Source organism: Vanellus vanellus (genome assembly GCF_965231255.1).
Source record: "Vanellus vanellus genome assembly, chromosome: 6".
Classification (NCBI taxonomy): Eukaryota; Metazoa; Chordata; class Aves; order Charadriiformes; family Charadriidae; genus Vanellus; species Vanellus vanellus.
Window position 1 is genome coordinate 47437146 of NC_138911.1, and position 23058 is coordinate 47460203.

The following is a 23058-nucleotide window of genomic DNA, read 5'->3' on the forward strand; positions in this document are numbered from 1 at the left end:
TGGGCAGACTCGTTGATGTAACTGCGTTTGCATATACACAAAGGCAGCAAAAAATGCACCCTCCTTTGGACCCTCCTGCATACACACCTCAAAATGAGGTTTTCACCTCCTGTTTATGCAGAAGTCCCAAGATGGAAGAGACAGATGTCTGAAATGAGGTGAGTTTTTGTTAGACTTTACAGGCTGATGCATCCATTTTTTTTTCTTGCTTCCTCCATGCAATGGCTGTAATTCCTTGTCACCTGACTCCAGGTTTGGGGCAGTCCTTTTGGATCCCAGTGGCAGCAGTGGCCTTCCCATAGGCACAGATAACTAAAAGCCACCAGGGCTACAGATGGCCAAAGGCCAATGATTTTGCTGAGTGGGCCTTTATCAGAAGTGATACACCTTGGAGAGCTGTATCCGTTGCAGCTGTAACTAGGATACTGTGAAGTAAATCCCCATGGAGACGGCCAATCACCTCCTTGCTGGGTTAAGGAGCTATCATGATATCAATATGTGTAACAATAACAAATGGCTTGAGATGGCTAAATAATGGATCCTCCTGTCTGACCTGCCAATTCAGAGACGTGTTCATCACCCAAAGGCAACGGAAGAATTGGGCTCCTGTATCATTAATTTTCCTAAACACGCTAGAAAGCTGAGAAGTAGATTTTGTGCTGTGAACCTGTTTGAGCTTTTAAAGCCAGAGATAAATTGTTTCCATGCACTAGCATTACAGCCAAACATCTGTGAGTAATTAAAAAAAATCACTGAAGAATTTGGCTGTGAGTGAGAGATGCATCTCCGAGAGCATGGGTAGGGCTTTACAAGCCCGCTGACTTGCCCCTGTAAATCTTGAGACAAGAATGAGCGTCATCTGAAATGATCTAATGCAGCAGGGATCAGTGAGCTAGATGGGCTGGGTCGTTATTAGTTCTGGATTTGGTTTGCTTTCTCACCAATCTAACTGCAAAGAATGGACATCCAGATGAGCTGGGAAGGCTGCAAGGAACTGAATCCCCCTTGCCCATAGTGGTTCTCTGGCATCAAAATCTGTGCAAGGTTAATGTGCAAAGTATGCCAGGAGCGTTAAATGGTGGGACTGAGGGACACTGAAATCGCTCAGCAAAGGAGTCTTTGATCTAAAGCGGCAAGGTAGAAGTGGGTGACGTTGGGAAAACGGTCTCTCTAGGGCAGGAACAGTGAGGGAGGCAGATAGTTTGTGAGGGACTGAGACACTGTCAGTGGTTACAAGCAGAGTATAAAATAAATGTGGCTTGTTCAGTAGTTATGATGAGCTACAGTGGCCTGGCCGGGTCCCCTTGCTTTGGTCGCACTAGATGGACAACACCGCTTACCTCTTCCTGTCCTGCCCCAAGGTGCTGGACCCTTGCAGCATGCGAGTCCTGAGTCCATGGCCAAGTCAGGCAGGTGAGGAGAGGGGGCTGCACAGCTGGGTCTCTCTTTACAGGATCCAAAATGTGTATCTCTGTACTGGGGCGCAGTAATGGGAATGGATGGAACTCCCTTATATCTTTGGTGAAATGTACTTGTGCACCCATGTGCAAAGGCAAATCTGGACAGCTTGGGAGATTGGTCAGCACAGTGATGTGAGGAATATCTAAAGGCAACTTCAGCAAAAGGACTCTTGACAGTAGGGACTTCAGCATGGTAAGAATTTGGCTGGAGAGGCTGGAAAAGGGGGAGCCAGCCTGAGTGACGCCTGCATCACTGCCTCCCTGGGTAACACCAGGCCTCTTACTGGTACCTCACTCAGCTTGATTTACTGCAGATTGAATGAAAAGTGCTTTGCCATTTTACACTTGTTACTGTGCCATGTTGGCGATAAGATAGTTAAGGGTCTCCCAGGGTTTCTGTGACAAGCCCTGTATTTGTGACACTTGATTTTTCTCCCAGTTCAATTGCAGATGGCCTAAGTATGCTGGGTTTGTCAGCTCAAAGGCATCCCAAGGGGCACTGCGGAGATACAATTTATGACGATGGCTTATCATATTTAGAGCTACATAAGTGGGCCCTGTACGTAGCAAACGAGATGCTGTTCCTGTCTAAAGGAGCTGAGTGGATGATTCAGAAACTTGCAATAGGTACTAGTTAAACAGCCCAGCTAGAGGAGCTGCAGAGCAGATAAGAAAGCTCTCAGATGTAAGTGGGAGTGGAAGGTGGTCAAAATCTTTGTAGAGCATGGCCAGAAATGTTGCACGAGGACAGATCCTGCTGCCGTTGAGTTGGTGTGTTGTCCTTGCATGCATTGCTGCTGTCCTGGGGATGAGGCTGGTAGATGGATTTACCTCCCTTGAGCTCAGGAAAAACCCAAGTCCTCACTTCAGCCCCTTCCAATTTTACTCCTTTTTTTTTGGTTGCGTGTAATATATTCTTCTTGCTTTCCCAGCCTGTTCTTTGACGTAACCCATCTGTTCCTATTTCAGGTCCCCAGGATCTACTGGGAGCTCTCAACGAGGCGTGTCCTTCTCATGGAATTTATGGAAGGGGGACAGGTGAACGACAGGGCCTACATGGAGAAGAATGGCATCAATGTCAATGAGGTAGTTTCTCAGCCATCTCTGAATTGGGCGAGTGGCCAATGCAAAACTGATGTTGACATCAACTGACGTTGATGCAAAACAGAGGCTAACAGGACAGGAGGGAGCAGAAAAGGGAGCACATACAGATGTGAACAGAGCAATCAATCTCTGTTCTTGTGCTTCTGGGAAAAGTACATAACCCTTTTTGGGGAACACTGTCCTGTAGGCTACACAGCTAGAGAGATCTTCAAGGAGACAGTGAAAGATGGCTATGCTCTTGTATTATATCCACCCATGGTTTGCTCCAAGATGGCAGTTCCTGTTATCCTAAAAGAACAATTTTAGCTTCTGATTCTTTCTCTCTTCTTTCCCTCTCTTTCTTCTATATTAACTTTCTCCTGGACAAATGCATGGGATGTAGCTTTTATATCCCAACAGCTATCACTTTATGCAGAAGATATAAATCATAGGTCTTATATCATCATAGTTGTTAGAGTGCTGGAGGCTCAGCCATGGTGCTTTGCATAATATTCTGACATGGGTTGTTCTCTTCTGCTTTCCGAAATCTCCCTTTTTCTTCTGGATGCAACAGTTTTCTTCTTTGCTTACTGGTCCTACATTACTGTGTAGTTTTGCAGTCCTTCATTAAGCAGCTGGCAGATTTCATCCTACAGAGAAGCTACATTTCCCTGACTAATGAAATAGTTTGTATGTGTGGCATGAAGTTGGGAAAGCACTTTGGATTCTCTGTGGCTGAGGGATTCTTGAGGAACAGAAGGTATTATTTCCCAGAAAGGCCAAGAAGATGCCAAGGGAAATGGTTTTGAGCCACTGGACAGTGTGTCAAGCCACCCCTCCCCGTCAGTGAGTGCTGATTGAGGCACTGCTGCTTGCCTTTCCCCTTGTGCACCGTCAATGGGACTCAAAGCTGCACGTGGTTGACTGCCTATCAAAGAGGTACAGCATAAAATCAATTGTACTTAATCTGTCCATCCTCTTACCTCCAAAATCTGAACACTTCCTCTCTGCTCTTCCTTCTTTCTGCTCCCTTTCTATCCATGGCAAAGTATGTGTGGCATCAGTTAGAGACATGCCAGAGACCTCTCAAGGGAGGGAAAATGTGAGTTTGGTAAGCTTCACAAGGAGAAAATGTTAAGTGTATCTTCTCAGCTGCCTCCTTAAGACAGCAAACAGCTCTTTCTCTGCCTAAAGAGCTCAGCCAGATTACAGGTGGAGGAGCGAGTAACCTGCGTGTTTCTCTTTGCCTCTTCTTGCAGTCCGCAGAAGTCATTTAGATATTTTCTAGTAACCTCTGCAGGCAGAAAGGCAGGCACCTTCTCGTGTTTCTCCACTGAAATATGGGAAATGAAGGTCCAAAGTTAAAGCAGATTTTGAGACTGTCTTTCCATTGTAATTGTGATGAACAAGCCAAGGTCAATGGGTAATAGTGAATGATGCTCTCTTCCCTGCAAGATGTCTGGTCCTTTTTCATTCAAGAGACAGACTTCTTAAATGAATACAACCTCAACCGTAGATAGTGCAGTCTCTCTCCTTTCATGTCTCCACCAGGAAGAATTTGGAGCATTTGGGTCAGTGGTTTTCCTCCTCCTTCTCATCAGGGCATCACACGGGTCATTGTCAGCTGATCAGAGGTAGACACAATTCCTGCTCTGTGTGTATTTTGTGCTGATGATCTTTCTTTGTATTTACCAAGGCGTCTCAATGGTGCACCTGGTCTGTAAAGAGCACCATAGTGTGACTCTTGAGAACATGGTAGCTCATGGACTTTCCTATCAAGAGAGATTTTAAAAGCCTTGTCCGTGGCAGAACATGCAGTCAGCTCCATTCACCTGGACAGGTCAACTGGTCAAAAGCAAGAGAGTAGTTTCTTTGAGTGAATTTATCATATCCTTTTCTTCTGCTATAAAGCCAGAAGTCAAATGTAGCCCACAGTGCTCAGATACAACTGTGAATATTCCTCAAGTCTTGAAATAGCCAATCAGAAAGGCTTGTTTTCATCCATTAGCAGGAGGACTCGAGCAATATGTACATTCAGATTTTGAGCTAGACTTCCTCACAGTTCTTGGACAGCAGATCCATTCTGAGATTGAGGTAGCTAACATAGTGTATCTCCCTGGGACTTTGGTTGCTTCTTTGAATTTTCTCAAACTGTTGGAGATAGCAATGTTGTCTGGAGAAGCCCAGGGAAAAACATTGTTTGCAATCTTCCATAGCTTCTCCAGCCAGTCAGGGTGGAAAATTCAGTGACTTCAGCCTTTCAGTGGGATATTTTGCTGCCTCTGTGTGCCAAAATAAAGTAGAGAAGTAGCTAATTTCAGTTTTTCTAACTTGCAGAGGCTTTTGTTTGTGATAAGAGAGATTTAGGATGAAAATTCAGCTCATATTGTGTTCATCTATGCCTTTGGGAAGGTTGTTTTGTGACATCTTGGAACTATAGGTTCCATGCAGCAATGAAACCACATATTTTGCTGGTTCTGAGCTGGTCTCTAAATGGTGGCTAAGATGTAATTTAAGAAAAGTTGTCAACAGACTTCTACTACTGCATAGAATAAGCCTCGGAGGTTTGTGGCAATCTGTCAGGTTTGGGAAGTTACTCAGCTCAGTGGTAGGACTGAGCTTCTGTAAACTCTCTCAGTGGCTGCGCTGAGCTGTTCTTTCTTCCTTTTCTCTTCCCACCCTCTGAAATTAGTGATTAAATTTTACTGGTTGCCACTAAAGCAACAGTAGAAAGGAGGGAATGTCCAGCCTGTCAGAATCATGGATGGGGAATGAGGTCTGTTATTATGTCCACAGTAAGATGATGTAGGAGCAGCGAACACCCCAGACTTCTCCTCTGGCGAGGTACAGCAGATGGGGACAAATATGACTAAGGTCCATTATCAGCTGCTGCTGTTGATGCCCTGGGTAAAGAACTGCATAGCATGTTGGTGAAGTGAGCAAAAGGCAGCAGACCCTGAAAGGAGCACGAGGAGCGGGTGGCAACCCAGGTTTCAAAACTATGACATGGCTTATAATATACAGCAGTTCTGGCTTTCAAGAGATGTATTAACTCCCTATAAATCACCTCAATCTATTTATCTGTCGACCCCTCTATCATCTTATTCCATTTTGTTTTACTGGGCGGAGGAAGAGGAGTCTTCGCTAAGCAGGATTTCTCTTGTGTGACAATGCAGCCTTGAAAAGCAAGCTGAGCCTCTCTCCTCTAAATGGAAAGGATCCCTGAGGTGAAAGCTCCCTTCAAACCAGGTTACTGACATTTACTTAATACCATCTGTAGCAGGATTATCATTAAAGCTGCCCAAAAGCACATTAATCTCTCTGGATCCGTCCAAGCGCTGGATTGTAATGGCATTTAATCAGAGAAGGCTTTGATTTCTAAAGACAAGTGCAAACACTGAAATATCTGCCTGTGGAACAGTTACTTATTCATGTGCAAGTGTAGCTGAGGTTGAGCATGCAGCTAGGATATTGACAGTGGGAGGGAAGCCTGGAGAGGGGAGTTATGAAGAAATGAGCTGGCATGAATTTTGAGGGAAGACCAGGCCATGTTGGGGTTAACAGGGGGGCCACCTGGAAACTGGGCTGTTCCTGTTTCAAGGCACAAGGGCATTTACAGTCTTGGTTGGGAAGATACATTTGGAAGAGGCAGGTAGAACAGGGAATGGAGGGAAAATAGATTGAGAGGCTCTCAAGATGTTTGTAGCATACGGTATGTAGGAGAGAAGGAAGAATAGCAAGGCTACTTGGAGCATGGACTTGTAAAGAAGATCCCAAATGGCACAAATGCTTCTTTTGCACTCGTTCTGATTTTACTTGCTTTGTTTAGAGAGACCTTGTCTGTATACAAATCTTAACATTATCTCGGATCTGCTGCATGGCTCCTCCCTGTCCTTCCTTGTGGATGCTCTACCTTTCTCCACAGAAGCTGCTAGATCAGCAGGCTGTGGGAGCTGTGGAGCTTACAGACGCACTCGTGGCATGTGCTGTATTACCTTCAACTAACCAGCCAGCTCAGGTAGCCAAGTGGAGAGTCCCCCATGATTGCCTTGGCTTGGACTTGAGTTGGGGAAAGGAAATGATGCTGTGTACTTCAGCTCACTAAGAGCCTGGTCATGAGCCGTGGATGATTCAGAAGTCAGGGAAGTGTTTTGTCCAGCTGAGAAGTGAAAGCAAACAGCTGAGGTACTTAAGATGAGCTACTGTGCACAATTATTGCCATCTGTCACCCCATCCTACTGTGGCTTTTTGCTTCCTTCTGTTACTAAATGGGTTCTGCACCGGAACGGTATCTCTTAGCTCAATAAAGAGCCCAGCTACCTTCTCATGGCTGACAGCTTTGCAACCTGAAATATGCTTTCAATGTGGGATTTACCCTTCTGCCAAAAGTCGGGAGCTGCTGCCTTGTAGCTGCTAAAATTTAAGTGGGATTTCCCAGGGTGGGATCCCTTTGTCAGCACAAGTGTGGAAACCTCTCATATCTCAAGTATTTGTGCGTATAACACTCAAGTGTTAGATGAAATGGAGCATGGAGAAGAACACTGTTTCTGGAGAAAATGGCTATTCTTGCTCTTTGCACCTGCTGATTTAGTCAGGGGAGAGGTTTCCTTGCAGGTTCTCCTACATTTCTTCTTGTCTGAAGCTTAATGAAAATTCACAAAGCACTGGTAAGCACAAATAAGTGAACTCCAGCATTTCCAGCTTCTGAACTATGCAAAGACACCAGGTAAAAGAGTTAAATTACACATGATCCTGTTTCTCACTGAAAGTCAGTCTCAAGCATCAGTGTCAATCAGTTGCTTAAGCAATCAAAGCAAGATGCTTTACATTAAATCCAATGAAGTACAACTCCATTTAAAGCCAAGGGAAAATGATCCCTGTGGCCATTTTGGGTCTGACAGAGATGCAGGAAACAATTAAATAAATGACTGGTCTTCTCTACCTGTGTCCTTTTGATAATCTGTATAAATTTATCAAGTTAGTCCTTCAGTTCCCTGGGCAGATGAGTCAGAATATTTCTCCCCACTTAAATGCTATGGAAGATGGGGCATTTAGCAGGAAAATAATTTCCTCAGTCCCCAGCAAGGGAGTATGGGGCATGCTAGGAGTACACTCCAGGTGTCCTAAAAACTATTCCTGTATCTTAATAACATTGTGTATGTCCAGACATCACCTTGGTGTGATGCCAGATCAGTGCCTAGTGATAGTACTGCATTACAGAGCTCTGTGTTTTGATCCTCACAACCGGATCACAGAAGGCAGAGTGTGAAATAGGATCTCTTGTGTGTGACCATCTTAATCTGCTATGGACCAGAGCCATTTCAGAGCAGAGACACAGAGCAGGCTCCAAAATGTGGGTATTCTCCATCTGCACCCTTTGCTAATTTGACACCAGTTTAATTGGGCAGGATTGCCCTAGCAGGATTAAGCAAACCCTTAGACGATGGCTGCAATAACAACAACAAAAGAAAGCAAAAACCCAATACACTCTTCAATCCAATTAACCTTCGATTAAGGTTCTAAAATCAATGCTATTATTTTGGCCCAAGGAGGTAATATTGAGCCCTGAGAAATGAGCTGCACGACGACCTTTACTTTTAATGAGATCAATGGAAGTTAGTGTCGCCATCTCTTAAAATAATTGGCAAATATTACAGCCAAATTAAGGCAAGAGACTAGTATCTGCTCCTGATCTAAAGAGACAGTCACACATGAAGGTGGGACAGGAAGGGATGATGATCTATCAGGCAGTTTCATCTGGGACTTATCTTGGGCAGGCGGTGAGATCAGCTCTACAGGACCATGTCACAGGATTTTTTTCTTTCACTTTCTTCTTCATGTCAGTTGGAGGCATGGAGCCAGGGCCACTTCAGCTTGCTCACAAGGCCAGGAAAGCATCAGTGACTTTCCCTGGATAGCCTAGGCTGGTTTGTTACATTGCAGCTATCCATGAACATGACATATGTGCCATCTTTTTACTGTAAGAGTATTCATAAGCTCAAATTTGCACACAGTCTTTCTGAGAGGTTTCTTGCTAACTATTGCATATTGGTGTTTGTAAAGATACTAATTTGTGATGGACTTTCCAGTGTTTTGTTATCATCAGGTTGCTCTGTCAGCTGGGTGTGCTGATTTCTTAAGAGGAGAGTTGCGTACAGGGGCTGGTGTGTGCCCAGGAGTTTGCTGCTATGGGGCTGTATGCAAAGGAATATAGTAGGGGTTCATCAAAAGTAGCTCCTAGTGGCTCATGCGAGTGTAACAGGTTGTCTAGGCTTTCAAAACTGATGGCAGCAACAGTTTGCAGCTGTGTACAAATACAAGAAAAAATGTATCACTGCTGCTGTGCTGCCATCCAGAGAGACTTGGACAGGCTGGAGATTTGGGCAGGGAATAACTTAATGAAATACAACAAGGGAAAGTGTAGGGTCCTACATCTGGGCAGAAACAACCCCAGGTTCCAGTATAGGATGGGGAGCTACCTGTTAGAGAGCAGTGTAGAGGAAAGGGACCTGGGGGTCCTGGTGGACAGCAGGATGACCATGAGCCAGCACTGTGCCCTTGTGGCCAAGAAGGCCAATGGCATCCTGGGCTGTATTAGAAGGGGGGTGGTTAGCAGATCGAGAGAGGTCCTCCTTCCCCTCTACTCTGCCCTGGTGAGACCGCATCTGGAATATTGTGTCCAGTTCTGGGCCCCTCAGTTCAAGAAGGACAGAGAGCTGCTGGAGAGAGTCCAGCGTAGGGCAACTAAGATGATTAAGGGAGTGGAGCATCTCCCTTATGAGGAAAGACTGAGGGAGCTGGGTCTCTTTAGTTTGGAGAAGAGGAGACTGAGGGGTGATCTTATTAGCGTTTATAAATATATAAAGGGGGAATGTCATGAGGATGGAGCCAGTTTGCTTTTCAAACTGATCTTATTTAATAAATTCAGTGATGACCTTGACAGAAACGGAACTGTGTGAAGGAGATTGTTGATGACACCAAGTTGGGAGGTTCTGTCATTGTAGAGGAGGACCAAAGTAGCAATAGCGCTTGGTGACCTTGCGGACTGAAGTGATAGAAAGGGATAAAAATGAGCAATACTAAGTGAAAAGCCATGCGCTTAAAAACTAATAAGAAGAGTTTCTTAAATATGCTGGGAGTTTATCAGAGGGAAGTGACATCTTAGAATTAACTTTGGGATATTAGTCAACTGCAGGGTAAGTGTGTATTTCCAGTGCAGTGTGACTGTGTGAAAGGCAGGTTGACTCCTAGCACGCATCAGATAAAGGAGAGCATCCTGTAGAAATGGGGCAGTATTTATGCTGTATTTATGCTGATAATCATCCTACTGGTGAACACATGGAAGTAGTAAATACTGGAGAGGGAAGGAACTAGTTAAACTCTAGGGTTATGTTAACTAAGGAAATGATTTAAACTGGACATCATTAAAATTAGCGTGGGATTTATGGGAGAGGTTCTGACTGTCTAAAGAGTGAAGTTTTGGAACAGCCTCCAAAGTCATGCTTTCTACATATTTCCAGTGAACTTAACCAGTTTATAGAGAGACTGTGATATTGTACAATAACAATCCTTAATGTCTGCTCTGCATTCTTATTTTCTTCTGTATTGGCTTGTAACTCACGTTGGATAATTTGTGACATGTAGCAACCTTGCCATATTGAGTACATAAAATGAACTTCGTGGACTTAGTTTGATGAAGAGTTACTCCAAGTCTGGCTGTTATACATGTGTCTGTCACTCCATCGTTTTTGCCCAGGCTGCTGACTCTCCATTTTGTTGTCTGCAATCTGCTTATTCCTCAGCTACAGTCTTTTCAAAGTGAAAACATTGGGCTGAAAATGTGCAGTTTGCCTGACACAGTGTCGTGGTCGTGTCACGTAATATGGCAATGGCAGGTAGCTATTTGCATTGAATGTGAGGCTACAGGCTCACATGGTGACTGTAGTCATCTTGTTCTGCTGCAGCACAGACAGACAAATTGAACTTCTTTTAGGCAATAACACACCTTCTGGCTATAGGCAAGGACATGCCTCTGACCAGAGCCAGTCTGGTGTCATCCTGACATACCAAGCTCAGCTCTGCTTGCTGACTAGCATAGTTATTTTTCTTATGGTTATGTCTAAATTACACCATTCTTGATTATACCTTCTTGTGCCTAGTTGTATTTCTTGTAGCACATCCAGTGCTACAAGTGCTTCTGCTTCCTTTCTATTCAAACCTTCTAACGTTGGTAGACTTGCCCCTCCTCTGCCATTCCTTAGCCAACTTTGGAACGTTCAGCTCTTTTAATCTTTTTTCCCAAGTAAATTCCTCCTGCATCCTGCTCATTTATTTGCTTTCTCTGAACTCACTCTGTGTAGTCTGCATCTCTCTGTTAATGAGGTGTCTGGAAGTGAATGAATGTAGGATTCCAAGGGTGATTATTATTTTTTTATGACGTGCAGCAGAACAATGCTGGGAGACCCTGGTAATGATAAGGACCTTGTTTTGTTGGATGATAAACAGGGAGAGGAATGATGACCTCTCCATGTCATAACAAAATACCTGTGTGTTTACTTTGGTCTTTGCTTCCATAAATCACTGCAACCTTTTGTCTAATTTGCGATGCACCTTCAACCCCGAGGTCTTACACAGCCTAAATGCATGCTGAATTCCTCCCTTCTCCTGAGTAGAGGTTTTCACACGTTTGTTTTCTCATTTCACCTAACTGCATTCTTCCAAAGTGAATTCTGTATGTATTATTTATGCAGTGGCCTTCTCAATGAGGGTGGAATAGAGGCCCATAGTAAAGGGGCACAGTACTGCAGAATTCAAGTTTATAAAGGCTTAATGTTTTTTTCCTATTTTTTTTCTATAGAAACATGAATTCCTTTTGTCTGAATTATAATGATAGGTCACTATTCACATATTACACTTTAAGCCCTAGAAATATAAACTTCCTTTTTTGTTTAGAGTTTGACAGTATTGGTGCTTTCTATCTTAATTTAATTTTTATCCTGTTTTAGAGGTATGCCAACAGACAAAAATATGCGAAAATACTTTAGTGTGCAGCACAGCTCCATATCTTAAACTGGGTAATTTTTTTTTCAAGAAGTAAAGACTATTTATATGCTCATATTGTAAATCCCTGTAACGTATCTTCTGTATGCTAACTAAATTATATAGAATGCATTCCTCTTTCTTAAAGAAGCCATAAAGTCTAGTTTCAATGAATTCACTACTGCAGATACCCAAGGTTGTATGCTGGGGAAGAGGTAAATATAAGTACAGCAGGGAGGGGAGAGGGGATGTGGATCCTGCAGTGAAGATTGTCTTGTACCTATGACCCAACATGTGGGTCTGAACAGGGCTGTGACCCCTCTGTCTTCATGGTAAGATGGGAAGATGAATCCCGAGCTTCGTCTTTGTTGCATCGTGGGCTGCAAAAGGCTATGACCACAGATCCATTTAGTAACCTGTCTGCTAACAGTGACTTAGGAGGGCAGACCTTCCCTGCACCTGGAGCCTACAGTCATACCATAAGATGCTGTTATGAGGGTGGTGTGGATAACTTGATGAGAGTTGTTTTTGTAGGATCCTAGGATATTTGAGGTTGGAAGGGGCCTCAGGAGGTCACTTACCAAACCTCACCCTAAGGCAGAGTCAGCTATGAGGTCAGACCAGCTTACTCAGGGTGTTATCCAGTCAGGTCTTTAAAGCCTCCAAGGGTAGAGTTTGCACCACCTCTCTGGGCAACTTGTTCTGCTGCTTGACTTTCCCAACCTATGTCATTACCGCAGTACAGAAGAAGAATCTGCTGTCTTTGGAGCAGCCCATACTCCAGTGCCCCAAATTAATAGCTTTCCAGGCTTTAGCCATGACCAACCAACAGGTTTGCAGAACTGCCAGCCCTTGTCTGGACTTGTGTTTAATGGGTATGAGACATCATGTTGTGCCCCAGATTGTCCCTAAGTCCTCATCTTCAGTAATTCTGTGCTCTTCCAGGTCCCTGGAGGGCAAACAGCTGAGGCAGAGAGGGCAAAATGTGGTTTGCTCTGTGTGCACAGGGGTCGTGGTTGATGCTACGAACAGTTATGATGTTCAAGTCCATTTCTCTTGGTGTGCAGCTCCCTGAGAGGCTGTGTGAATGAGTGACTTAAAACAGACTATCTGGCACGTCCTTGGGCTTTGAGCAAGTGCTACTCAGCTCTTCTGGGAGGTCACAGCACCTGCTACTTTGGTCCTATCCAATTTTAGAGCTTGTTGATCTAGGAGACCTATAAGGGTGACTTCATTGCTTCAGTGATCTCTGCTGGTGATTCAGAAGGGAAACATCATTCCCCTCAGTCAGTACTTACAATAATGCCAGTGTGGCATTAAGGGAGCTGCACTACAGGAGACTGCAGGGCTGGGCTGTGCCACCTGTGTGGGTGATTCAGCATGGGGGCAGCATTCTCAATGATTCAGCAGTGGCTCCAGGGTCCACTTGAGGGATGGAGGGTTGTCCCACCTGGTCCTACACTTGTTCTTGCTGGTGTGCTGCAGGAAGCGTTCCTATTCTCTCTCCTCATTTGTAGTTACTGGGGCAGCATTCATAAAGAATGCTCTTCTCGGAGGTGGCCACATTTCAGAAGTGAGTAAAGCAAGCCCTTCCCTGGCTGTCTGGTTCTGTACAGGACAAGCTGTCATTAGTATCCCCGTTACCTCTTCTACCACCTCTGCTTATGGGGACAGCTGCCTGTTTGCTGCTTACACGGTGTGTCTGGGGACATGTTCAGAATAATTTATAACGATTGTCTTTTAATTGCTTGTTCAGCACTCCACTGTGGAACACTGTGCTGCTCTCTGATGGCAGGGAGGGCCAGCAATGGGATGTCAGGGTGAGGCTGCTGCATTAGTGCCTGGCGAGGGATTGATTCTGGGCCCTGGGGATGTTTGCTTGCTCCTAGGAGGTTTTTAACTTTAATAACATCTCTTGGTGATAAGGAGCAGTGGCATGGAGGGACACAGCAGTGACAGAATGATTTAAACAGCCTTTCTGTGCTGCTTCATCTTCACAAACATTGCAAATCAGATTAGCGTGGGTCTGAGGAAAGGAAGGGGGAAAGCGTGGGACAGTGTGACGAAGGGAGGGCAGAGGGAACCCATGTTCTTTCTGGTAAGCGGATGGACAGGCTGAGCCTCCTCCCACCCCTTCTCTGCTGGGTCCTGCTGCCATCCATGGATGGAAACACCTGAGTCTTCTTCCAAGTGGTCTCTCACCCACCCCAGCAGCTCTTTTCATGCCATCCCTGTGAATGCCTGTCTGCCCTTATCTGCTGTCTCACTTTCCTCCTTATTACCAGAAACCCTATTCCTACTCACAGGTATTTTCCCTTTTATGCCAGCCAAGTGTCCTTAAATAGCCCCTGACCCCACAAACACCTTCATGCTGCCCCCTGCATGGATCCTTCCCTGAATGACCTAGGAAGCCCCGTGGTAGATGCCAGCAGCCACCATGTACATTTGTCAGTGTGAGGAGCTGCAAGAGCTCTGTTTAGGGACATTGGCATGTACCAGACCCTTGCTCCCTGCAATGTTGGTATATGGGCACTGCCTCCCCCCCCTGGCAGGCACCCTGCTGTGGGTGGCAGTGTTGTGGCCATCTTTGTCTCTGTCTCCTCACAGATCTCTCGCAACCTGGGGAAGCTCTACAGCGAAATGATCTTTGTGAACGGTTTTGTGCACTGTGACCCGCACCCAGGCAACGTGCTAGTCAAGAAATGCCCAGCCTCTGGGAAGGCCCACATTATCCTCCTGGACCATGGGCTCTACCAGGTATGTAGCTATGGGGGGCTTCCAGGACCTTGTGAGGCTGCCTGTGAGTTTCAGGCTAAAAGAGCACACCCAGATGCAGCCTTGCCTCACTAAGCCCATATGAATACATTTTTCCTGTTACTGCCGTAACCCTCCAAGGATATTTCCTGGCTCTGAAATGGGGGATGGGGCACACCTAGGGGGCCGAGGCTTTCCCCCCAGTTCCCTGTGCTCCCTGGACTTCTGGGGGCCATGTCTCCTTCCCAGGTGCTGAGCGAGTCATTCCGCATGGACTACTGCCGCCTTTGGCAGTCTCTCATTAAGGCCGATATGAAGAGAGTACAGAAGTACAGCCAGCGGCTTGGGGCAGGGGATTTGTACCCTCTCTTTGCCTGCATGCTGACTGCCAGATCCTGGGAGTCCGTCAACAGGGGCATTGACCGGTCACCAATCTCAGCCAGTGAGGTAGGTCCTCTGTGCCCTTCCCTATCATGTGCCCTTCCTTCTCCTTGAGTACCTTTCTTTGTTGTAACCACTTGCACCACTGATATCGCAGCGGTGCTGGGCAACCCCTGGCAGCTCTGTAGCAAATGCTGCATTGATAGCTGAGCTAGAAAAAGCCAGGACTCCTTCTGCAATGTGTTTTATAGTGGCTGAACTTAATTTCCCAGTTTCACTTGTCCTGGGCTGCTTAAATTTTTGTATAATATTTTAATGGCTAAGTGTTCACCAGTTCTGGCAGGGGAAACATTTGTAGATCAACTTTTTCTTAAAAAAGTGTTGAATGCAGCTGTGCAGGGAACCATCAAGGAGGATAGGTTAAGGTAGAGGAGACATAAAGGCTTAGTGGAAAGACATGAGAAGGATAATGCATTATCACTATTCATGTAAATGACTATCAGCACTGATACAAACTCCTAAAAACCTCTGGAAATTACCTCCCAATCAGAAACCCTATTAACTTGGAGTCAAGGTTGCTTAACTGCAGATCCTGTCAACTCAATCACTACAAATCTCGGAAATTGCCACTTACATTCTTCACCCTTTCCTATCTGCACATGCCGGGATCCTTCTCATGCCTCCTTGCGCTCCTGACACGCACACATCGCCTTAAGAGTAGTAGCAGCCCCTGCCAACTGTGCTGTTGTTGGAGATGAGCATATAGTGATGTGATTTCTGCCAATGGACTAGTGTCTGTAGGAAGAAACATGTTGTATCCTATGGTTTCTTTTTATCTGCATGTATTTAGAGAAGAGAGGATGAAATTCATTTAAGGAGCTTTATAATATTTTTCTGTGAAAGTCTGTTCTGGAAATTCCTTCGGGTTGGCGTTTCATTTTGATGGATGTGGCAGAATTTGCTGCACTGGCTTGCCATTATCCATAGCAATGAGTAGGTCAGAAACCTCGGGTAATGGACCCCCCCCCCGCCCAGTAATTTGATTGCTTCCTACCTGAGTTAATTTTCTGCATATCAGAAATAATATAGTGACTGTCTAGCAGATTGGTACTTGATATGGTGAGTTCTAGAGCTGGTAGCTCCAAAATAAAATTCAGAGGCACCAAAGTGAATCAACACAGAGCTGGCTCCAATACTACAAGGCTAGCGTTGAATCCAAGTAATGTTTATCCTAAAGTGGCTTGTGAAGGTTATGCCAGTGGTGTAACTGCAGCTGCATGGTGCCTTGTGTGGGCTAATGAACGTTGTCATTGAGTTGAATTGTGTGTATGGAGCCACTTCTGTTGTCTTTGCCTACATGACACAATTAATGCTGAAACTGGATAATCCTGCAGCAGATAATGGGGAGCTGAGCAAATTTGCTGTGGCATTAGGAAATGAGCTGCTGCTTGCCCTTACTTTGGAGGTGAATTTGAAAGATTGTATCAGCGGCAAGAGCCAAGCCCTGCGTAGGCAGGTACCAGCAGCACAGAGAGTGTGCCCGAGGATGTATAGATGTGAGAGTAGCCTGTGAGACAAGGAAGCAACCCTCTTCAAACAAAATCTTATCTGTAGTGCTGTATCCATTCTGAGGCACTGCATCTTGAGAAAGGTTTGATGAAACTGGGGCGAGTCCAGTAGGAAGCTACAAGGACTACTGGTCAAGCAGATGCAACCCATGAGGTAAGACTGAGCAAGTTAGGGCAGAAAAAGTCCAGAAAAGTGTGGGCTGAGAAGTGTTGTAGTAGTGATTTTCAAATCTGTTAAAGAACGCTGCAAACAGGACAAGAAGTAATGGGTTTAAAGTCAGCTAGGGAGTTTGGGGTTAAACAGGAGAAAAGCTAGCTCTAACGGTAAGGCTCTTGAAACGCTGGTGCAGATGGTCTGGGGAGGCTTTGAGTCACATCACTGGAGAGTTTTAGGAGTAGGCTAGGCAAATGTGTGAGGATTGCCACAGGTGTAGTTGTTCCTGCCTTAAGCCAAGGCCAGGCAGCTGACTGCTCGGGGTGGCTGCTGGCCTCATCTCATCTGATTTTGTGATTGTATTTTGCTGCATCCTGCAGCAGCCTCAGCGACTGCAGCCAAGGGGTTTTTCTCAGGTCCTGTGGCATAGCTCATTTCTTCCTCTGCGCACAGGCTTCGCCCTTGACAGAAAATGACAGTTCTGATGACAGATCATGTGGTTGTTTTGTGATGTGGACAAGCAGCTGGAGCTAAAAATAAAAAGAAAAGAAATAGAAAAGAAAACCTATGTGTGGAAAATAAAGTAGGCTCTGCAGTGATGCTGGCTAGGATAAGGGATAAGAGATAACAAGGGAAGAATTTTCTGCCAACAAATAATGGAACAAAACATTTAACCAAGTGTCTTTTTGCTGAAACGCTGTTTATTTGGTCAGTGACGGAGGCAGGAGGACACAAAGATTTATTTGTCAGCAGCAAAGCAACCATGGTGGTGTGTGAGCTGTATACATCGCTGACCATCACAACCTGCACGCTTGATTTGTGCAGGTCTGTTCCTTTATAATAAGTCTGAAGTTCACAAAGAGTGAGTGTGAGATCCCATATAGGCCGTCTGTCCCTCATTCCAGAGGAGAGAAGGTTTTAGAGCTGTCCTTTCCCTTTCCCACAAAGGAGCCTCCCTCCTGTAAGAAGTCATTTACTTCCCTCTGCATGTGTCCTGCTGGATTCTGGAGATTTCAGATGTTTCAGGGACTTCTGTTTGGATTTGCTGATTCATGTAATGGCCTCTGTAGGAAGAGGTAGGGACACAGTGTGCGTATGGGATCAGCTCCACACCACACTGTGCTACATTTGCTGGGAAGGTGGGGGAACTCTCAGATCTAAAAAGAGGCAGAAGATTGGAGGCTGGCTGCCTTGCATGCTGTGGTGGCTCATGTTTGGAGGGGAGCCCATCTTAAGTGGCTCAGGCTGTAGCCCATCAGTTATCACTGGGATCTTACTGTGGGCAATGTATTTGTTGGAACCTGGGGAACCAAGGAATATGAAGAATCACCCCGTGTCTGCCTTGGTCTTACACTCTGTCCTTAAGCATCTGCTACTGGCTGCTGCCAGTCAGGGTACAGGTCTAGATAGACCCCTAATCTGACAGTTGACAGTTTTTGATCTTTTAGGTTAGCATGATGCCTAACTGCATAATGCTTTCTCACCTCTGCTGAGTTCTGTTGAGGACAGAGGACTAAACTGGGCCTTGGAAACAGCTTCATCAGCATAGCATAAAGCCATCAGTTGCATGGGACAGCAAGACAAGGAGCATCCTGGTTGTCCTTGCAGGATGCTTCCACCTTCCTGAACAGTCCTATGCTACCTGCAGCCCTGCCAGCTTTGGGGCTGGTGAGGTGAGACTTAGAAGGCTGCAAGGGCAGTAAGTGAGACATGGTTGCTGTGTGCTGCCTGGGGCCAAGAACTGAGACAACAGCGAGTACTGTGTTCTCCTGAGAGGCTATTAATCCTGCAAGTGAGGGGACAGGGCCTTATCTCACTGAGGGGCAGGTGGGATATGGCAAGAGTGATCTGTGACTGTTCTGTGAGTGCTTGGGACAGCCAGGTGTCTGCAGGAAAGCAGGATAAAGAGCTCTTTAGCTTCTGGCCTAGAGTCATGGTCTGGAAAAACACTGTCTCCCATGTGCTCTCAGCTTCTCTCTTCTTTCTCTGTGACATGACCTGGCTCGCCGCAGGACGTGGAGATCCGGTCCAACGCTGCTGCTTACCTACCCCAGATCACCCAGCTCCTCAACAACATCCCCCGCCAGATGCTGTTGCTGCTGAAGACCAATGACTTGTTAAGGGGGATTGAGTCAGCCCTACACACGCGGGCCAGTGCCAGCTCCTTCCTCAACATGTCTCGCTGCTGCATCAGAGCCGTTTCCACGTGAGTCTCTTCTCCAGGCACCAGGGGCACGTGGAGCAGCAGGGGCTGGCTGTCCCTGGGGGCCAGGACCCGGGGGGGATACCAGGGCCAGCAGGCCAGCCAGGGCCCAGTACCACAATAGCTGAGCAAGGTGAGCAGGAAAGACCCTGAGATGGTGATCAGGTCCAATCAAAAGTCCATATCATAATGCGACATTGTGGTGACAAGGCAGGTCCAAGGTTAAAGCAGAAAGTCAATCTGTAGATCAGATCCAGTGGTTGTCAGGCAGGTCCATGGTGACAAGACAAGGCTGAGGTCAAGCCAGGAGGTCAGTATGTGACTTGAGGTCCAGGTCAAGGGCCTTCATAGCAGGGCATGAGCTGGGGACCGTTACTCCTCCAGTCTAGCTCAGGCAGGGACTGAGATTAACTGGAGCTCCTGGGCGTATGAGCAGAGGGTTGGGGGAGGTCCCAGGCTAGTCAGGGCCATTAAGGCTTATTAGAACCCCCATGCAGGGCCCTGACAAGGCCTAACTTGACCTCATGGCCTCTTACTGTTAGCTGTGGACCTCTCCCCCTCATTAGCACATCTGCTGGTCCTACCCCTGCTTGGTTTCATGTCTCAGCCTCTATCTGTCCTGTTCTCACACCCATCAGCCTCTTCAGAGGACAGGTCTGGTGCCCTGGGGCTGGGGACAGGTGGAGTTGGAGGCCTTAGGGTAAGGGTTTAGGGTTTGACCCCTCCAGAGGACGAGAAGGGGCTTCCTGCCCATTACAGGCATTGCCACTGGGAAGTATTTGTGAGTAGGAAAGATCTGCAAGTTCACTGCTGCCAGTTTCTGCAGCCTGACTGAGGGGCTAGGGCTGACTGTGAAGATCAGGCTGATGTTTAAAAGCCAGGAACAGGAGTCACGCAAGCGATTTCCATCTGTGAGTCTTATGCGTCAATGCACTTCTGCCTCAGATTCCTCCTCCTTGCAGAAGAAATAACAGTTATATCTCTGGCTGATGAGGGACCTATGAAGCCCAGTTAACCTCTGCTTCTAAAGAAAGGTGAATTACTTTTCCTGGAACCAGTGTGTCAGGATTGCTGGACTCTTATGACTGTGCTACCAGGAAAGGCTGTAGGGGTGTGCACCTATCCCTGTTAGCTGAAGTGAAGCTGAGCATAGAAGCAGAGGATGCCATGGCCCAGGGTCACTCTGCGTAGTGGGGAGAGAACTGGGCTCACAAGGAAGCAGTCTGTCTCTTCAGCCAGATTCATGCTAGGAAGTCAGTCCCCAGCTCCTCAGCAACAGTAATTGGAGAAAAACCCTACTCCCAGGAGTCCCCACTGCTGGGGAGGGTCACTTGTACTGGAGATGTAGGACAGGCCTCCTTCCCACCAGGCTGCACCCTGCTGGATCTAACACGACTGTTTCTCATTCTAGGTACCAGAGGAGCAAGAGTCACTCACTTTACAGGAGGACCCAGATCTCACTCACAGAAGCCCTGAGCCTGTGGCAGATCAACTTGTACGAACTCTTCCTGTGGCTGAAGGGGTCCCGGCTGGGGAACTGGGTCATTGCTCTCCTGAGCCGGATGCACCATTCCGTGTACTGACATGAACTGGTGGGAGAGGCCTGGGTGCTCCTCCCCCCTTTCCCCCCCCTTCTGCTCTCCACAGCACGTTTGCCTTTCTGACTGTTTCTGTCTAATCTGTGGGCTATTTTTGGGTCTTGTTCCATGTTACATGCTGCACTGTCCTTGCCTGTTACAGCATTAGCTTTTCTCTGTGGCACTGAGAGGTGGAGTTGACACTGGTGCTCTGCTGTTTCGTGGTTTAGGAAAAGGAGGTGCGGGATACCATGTATCAGGAAGGGCAGGATATTTTCTTTCCCCATCTGAGCAGGGAAGATTCCACTCAGATTCCAGTGGGTCTGCACTGAAAGCAAGAGCCTCTGTTTGGCTCTTTATTAAACAATCTTCCAGAATTTAAGAGAATCCCAACCCTGCCTAGAATACCCCAAAACATTTCTCAGACCCTCAGAAAGAGGTGGTAAGTCCCTTTAAAATCTAATAGGCTTTATGTTAGTTTTTGCAATCTCCTTAGTTTGATTTCTGTTCAGATGTGCAGAGAGTTTCTCAGAGGAGTGAGACTTTGTGGAGAGCTGGCACTAGGGCTTCCTCTCCCAGCACCAGGGAAAGGGGACCCTAATGGTGAGAGTGGTGGACTGGGAGTCCGGCTTTCTGAGGTTTGTCTCCAGTCCTGTCAGCAAGTGCCTCTGTGTTTTTGGACTTTTCCTGGCCTGTTTCCTTGCAGGTGAAATGGGGGAAGGGGACAGTGGTCCTGCCTCTTTGCGAAATTCAGGGGAGGCAGGAGGAATGACAACTCAGGGCTCTGAAACTGCTGGTAATGTATGTGTACTGTACAGTACTGCCACACAGCAAAATAAATGTGTTGTATCAAAGACCTTTGGGGGAGGGATGCCTGGCTGTGTACTCAGGGTGATGTTTTTGCCTCTAACCTCAGTCCTGTTTCCGTTTCTCCACTGAGTGATGCCAGGCAGTGCCGTTAACTCACTGCAAGCCAGATGAAATGGCCTCTTGGTCTTTCCTCTTCCTGAGAGGTTTGTTCCACATCTGAGTCCTCTGGTGCTGCATCAGATGTGTGTTGGGATGGGATGGAGGAGTGGGCGTCATTCTGCTGGGTGGATGCACTGCTCTTTGCCACCCAGAGCCATGCTGAGCCTCCCTCCTCCCTGCCCGCGGGAGCGCGCTGCAGCACATCTGTGAGACATCACCATGCCCGTGCCACACCCTGAGCATTTCACATTGTCACTGCCTGTGATGTTTCACTGCTCCTGCTGCAGACGAAAGCCTGCCACTTGCTCTGTGGTGCAAGTGACAGGTCTGGTGGCTCTAACTCTGCAGCTATGGGATGGCTACCAGGAAGTCTCACCCAGAGGCCTCCTTTACATGAGACGTATTTGGGATCCTGGGAGACGTCCCTGCTGCTTGTGAGGATTCCCGTAGCCAGGAAGAGTGGATGGAGGTGACTACTCAGATCATTTCAGCTTTTTCACAAACTGCCTCGTTGAAAGGGAACACGAAGGACAGGATGGGACTGTGCCTCAAGTGCCAGCAAGCGTGCTAAGCTGAAGGTTGTTACTCAGGCACTAGGCTGTGCCTGAGACCAAGTCACAAGATGACCATGCACTCTCCCAGTTTGCATGCAGTTTCCCAGCTTGCATGGGTGCGAGACCCTACCTCGCAGTGAGTCCATTTCCACAGGAAGGGAAGCAGGGGGCAGAGCGTTGCTGAGTGCGTGTGTCAGTCCCTGAGGAACCGATTCTCTTGCTGTCTGTATGGGAGAGGGAAGGGATATAATCCAGAAAAGGTACCTGACTGCAGGTATGCCTGGGCATGGTAAGTTAATCACTATGGACATGTGGCTTATCACAGCAATTGTGTACATGCACAAGAGTGTAGGCATAGCTGGCTGGTTCAGGACTGTCAAGAAGTGGTGTGTGATTGGCAGAGTTGTGGACGGGGAATTACTGAATGTGGGTTTTTGGTCTGCGGTGCAGTCAATCGCCTGACCCTGGCGTTAGCTCTCTGATGCCTTCCTACTGTGGGACAAGCCGCAGGAGCGATGTGCTCTCCCATCTTTGCTAAGAGCAAAAAAAGAAACCCCGGTAAAACTGAATGTCCTCACAAAGCTTGTCCCCAGCCTGTGCAATGACAGGTCAGAGATTCCCCTGACTTCTGAGTTGTCTGATGGCATCAGGGAATGGAGTGGTGGTAATTGCAGTGACGAGGCTCCTGAGTCGACACAGTGTCACAGGGGCCCTGGAGTATTGGTCTTGCAGCCTTTACATGAGTAATCTTTGCTCGTGTGAGCAGTCTGGCTGAATCAGTGCCTTGCTCAGGCACTTACAGCTTGTAGGCTGGCTGGCGTGGGTGGGCCTGTTGTGATGTCTGCACAACCAGAGCTCCACTCAGAAAATTGACCTGCTGCACCCAGTAAAGTCCAGGAGACCCTCTAGCAATGGTCACTGACTGCACATCCTCATCTTGCAGCTGCCCCTGCAAATGCCTTTGCCTGTCCATGTCTGAATATACTGACCAGAGCAGTGTCTGGGTCTCACTAACATCTGTGTGCGAAAGCTCATCCCACAGCAAGACCCTGGTTGTATCTCTCATTTCCAGAGGATCCCATGTTGTGGAGAGGCTCCCTGCAGCTGGCATTTACTCCCAAGCCCCCAGCCCACTCTCTGCCACACTTGTTCTTTCACGCCTCCAAAATCCCACCCCATGGCTGCTAGTCCCGTAGCCTGAGGGAGGTTCTGGTTCTACCAGTGTTAGGGAACCAGCAGCCCCTCGGACTGTCATTTTTGGCAGTGTGTGGCAGGCAGAGCAGAGGGTGTATTTGGAAGAGCTTTGCCTTTTAACA

At 47.0% G+C, this 23058-nt stretch overlaps 1 protein-coding gene across 1 annotated transcript in view; it reads left to right on the top strand.

Annotated features, from left to right (window-relative positions):
* Positions 1-21068, top strand: part of ADCK1 (aarF domain containing kinase 1) — an 81888-nt gene extending 60820 nt beyond the window's left edge. Inside the window, exons 7-11 of the mRNA XM_082485388.1 lie at positions 2430-2546; positions 14190-14339; positions 14586-14783; positions 18452-18645; positions 20054-21068. Coding sequence (XP_082341514.1) covers positions 2430-2546; positions 14190-14339; positions 14586-14783; positions 18452-18645; positions 20054-20225 — 831 coding nt within the window. The 3' untranslated portion in view covers positions 20226-21068. The remainder of the gene's footprint in view (positions 1-2429; positions 2547-14189; positions 14340-14585; positions 14784-18451; positions 18646-20053) is intronic.
* Positions 21069-23058: the final 1990 nt, after the last annotated feature.